The sequence below is a fragment of the Cebus imitator genome, unplaced genomic scaffold, assembly GCF_001604975.1.
Source record: "Cebus imitator isolate Cc_AM_T3 unplaced genomic scaffold, Cebus_imitator-1.0 Scaffold294, whole genome shotgun sequence".
NCBI classification, from domain to species: domain Eukaryota; kingdom Metazoa; phylum Chordata; class Mammalia; order Primates; family Cebidae; genus Cebus; species Cebus imitator.
Genome location: NW_016107609.1, coordinates 1,008,183 through 1,010,380, shown reverse-complemented (window position 1 = coordinate 1,010,380; position 2,198 = coordinate 1,008,183). Strand labels below are relative to the sequence as shown.

The window sequence follows — 2,198 nt, the reverse complement described above, 5'->3', positions numbered from 1 at the left end:
CCCTGTGAGTCTGGATGGACAGGAGGCCTGGCCTCTGAGGACATGTCAGCCCATGTGCCCCTGTGAGTCTGGATGGACAGGAGGCCTGGCCTCTGGGTGGTCTCGTGGCCTAAACGCAGAAACCCTCGTTTTGGTGGAATATCAAATTGGCCAAGACCTTTCATATGCACAGGCACCTCCCAGCTACCTGAGGCGGCCTCTCCGGGCTCCCCGCCCTGCAGACATGTTTGGCCCTCCACCTGCCAGCCCAGGACCCCCACACACCCGCGTCCTGATTCTCCTTTTCTTTCCTCTCCCTTTAGGTCACTGGGCTGTGGTGAGAGAGGGCCTCACAAACCCGTGGATTCCAGATAACTGGTCTTGGGGCGGGGTGGCTTCTGAACACTGCCCGGTGCTCGCTGAGCTCTACATGGAAAAGGACTGGAGCAAGAAGGACGCCCCTCGGAATGGCAGCGGGGTGGCCTTGGAGCGAAGTGAAGCCAACATCAAGCATGAGCGATGATGACACCAAACTCATGTGTCCACCTTCGGACCCAGGAGGGCACAGCCAAGGAGTGAGCCCTGAGGGTGACACTTCAGGGCCAGTTGCCTTTTAATCTTCATTCTCAGAGCATCAGCACTGGGGCTTTGCCTCACGCCTTCTCTGTGGACCATTAAGGACCTCCGGGGGGGTGGGGTGCCACCAGGCAGGCGAAGCAGAAGCCCGTGGGGAACGGAGATGCCTTTTATCTCTAGATGCCACGGACCTGAGCAGCATCGGGCTGCTGTCTGCTGCTGACTGGATGGTGGCACAAGGACAGCTGGAGCAGAGGGAGGAGAAGAGATGCTCAAGCTGCCAGGCCCTGGCCCAGCAGCACCAGAAGCTCTCATTTCTGACCACCAGGCTGTGACGTTCCAGCTGCACATTATGGAAAGCTTTTAACTGTGATCGGGCGCTCTGCTCAGATACATTGAGTGGTGATTTTTAGTTTTGTTTTGAAAAAATAAACAGAGATTAACCTGCCTGGCTGCAGTGAGAGTATGGGACGAATCCCCAACACACACCCACCCGGCCCACAGCGTGTGTTTGCAGCACGGCAGGTGCCTCTGTGCGGAGCTAGGGTCGAGCCCTGACCAGCTCCACCTGCCCTGCACCTTTTATGTCCCTGCCTTGTGGCCTGGCAGAGGTGCCTCTCAAGCCCCTATCCACTTACCTGCAGCTCTGTGAAGTCGCTCTGTCATCTCCCCTCCCAGCCATCCTTCATCCCTTGCCTCCTTCACCTGCTTGGCTTTTGCCTGGAGCACCATTTGTTTAGTTCTCTTTGCAGGACAAGAATTCTCTCGGAGTGGTTTCGCCTCCTCCCTCCTCCCCACTCACGCCAGTTCTTAGCCCGGAGCCTCCCGGAGTTGACTCTTCAGGAATGTGTGCTGTGTCAGGATACACAGGAAGTTAAACCTCTGAGTATCCATGAAGAGTGTCCCTCCTAGTGACCAGGGGTGGGGACAGTTGGTTGTGGGGCTGGGAGAGGTTGTGGGGCGGAGGCAGGGATACGTGTCTGCCAGGCATCTGCATCCCTGAGCCCAAGCCAGGAGTGATCTCCCTTAGGTGACACCATCCCAGGCGATCTGGCACAATACCCATTTCACAGCTGAAGAAACAGGCTTAGAGCACTCGACCTCCTCAAGGTCACACCACTGGGTAAATAGAGCAGACTCAGGTTTTGCTGTGTGCTCACATTTCAACTTGCTGTTACCATGAATGGAAAAGTATGAAAGTAAATAGTGAAAAGGTAAGTGATGAGCTGAGATTACCTAGACTATTCCAGTGTCCCATGGAAGCTGAGGGCTTATTCCTCTTTCCACACCGACCACTAAATACAGAGCAGTGCCAAGAACCCTCCTGTCCCCAAGAAGTGTGAACCCAGTGGCTTCTCTGACCTGGAGCCAATGGGCTGTGAAGGGGGCCCCTTTTTCCCCAAAGGTCATCCTTTTGGGGCCACCTGGCTCCAAGGAGCATCGCTGGTCTTGGGCACGGGAAGGGACCCTCTTCCGGGAACTCCAAGGGTACTTGGGAATCAGGTGTGTCCATTCTGAGATCTCTCCAGTGGGAGGGCGGCAGCTCCTGCCCTTGGATTCAGGCTGTGCCTCTGGAAGCATCCAAATGGGATGGCTGAGCCTTGAGGAAAAGCAGCAGGGTTAGCATCAAAGTCAGGAGGGGG

The 2,198-nt window shown here is 56.1% G+C and overlaps 1 protein-coding gene across 4 annotated transcripts in view; it reads left to right on the top strand.

Annotated features, from left to right (window-relative positions):
• Positions 1-1,003, top strand: part of EEPD1 (endonuclease/exonuclease/phosphatase family domain containing 1) — a 143,304-nt gene extending 142,301 nt beyond the window's left edge. For all 4 annotated transcript variants that reach the window (XM_017502207.2, XM_037729115.1, XM_017502206.2 and 1 more), the window contains one exon: positions 303-1,003. In XM_017502207.2, the coding sequence (XP_017357696.1) occupies positions 303-502 (200 nt within the window). In that variant the 3' untranslated portion in view covers positions 503-1,003. The remainder of the gene's footprint in view (positions 1-302) is intronic.
• Positions 1,004-2,198: the final 1,195 nt, after the last annotated feature.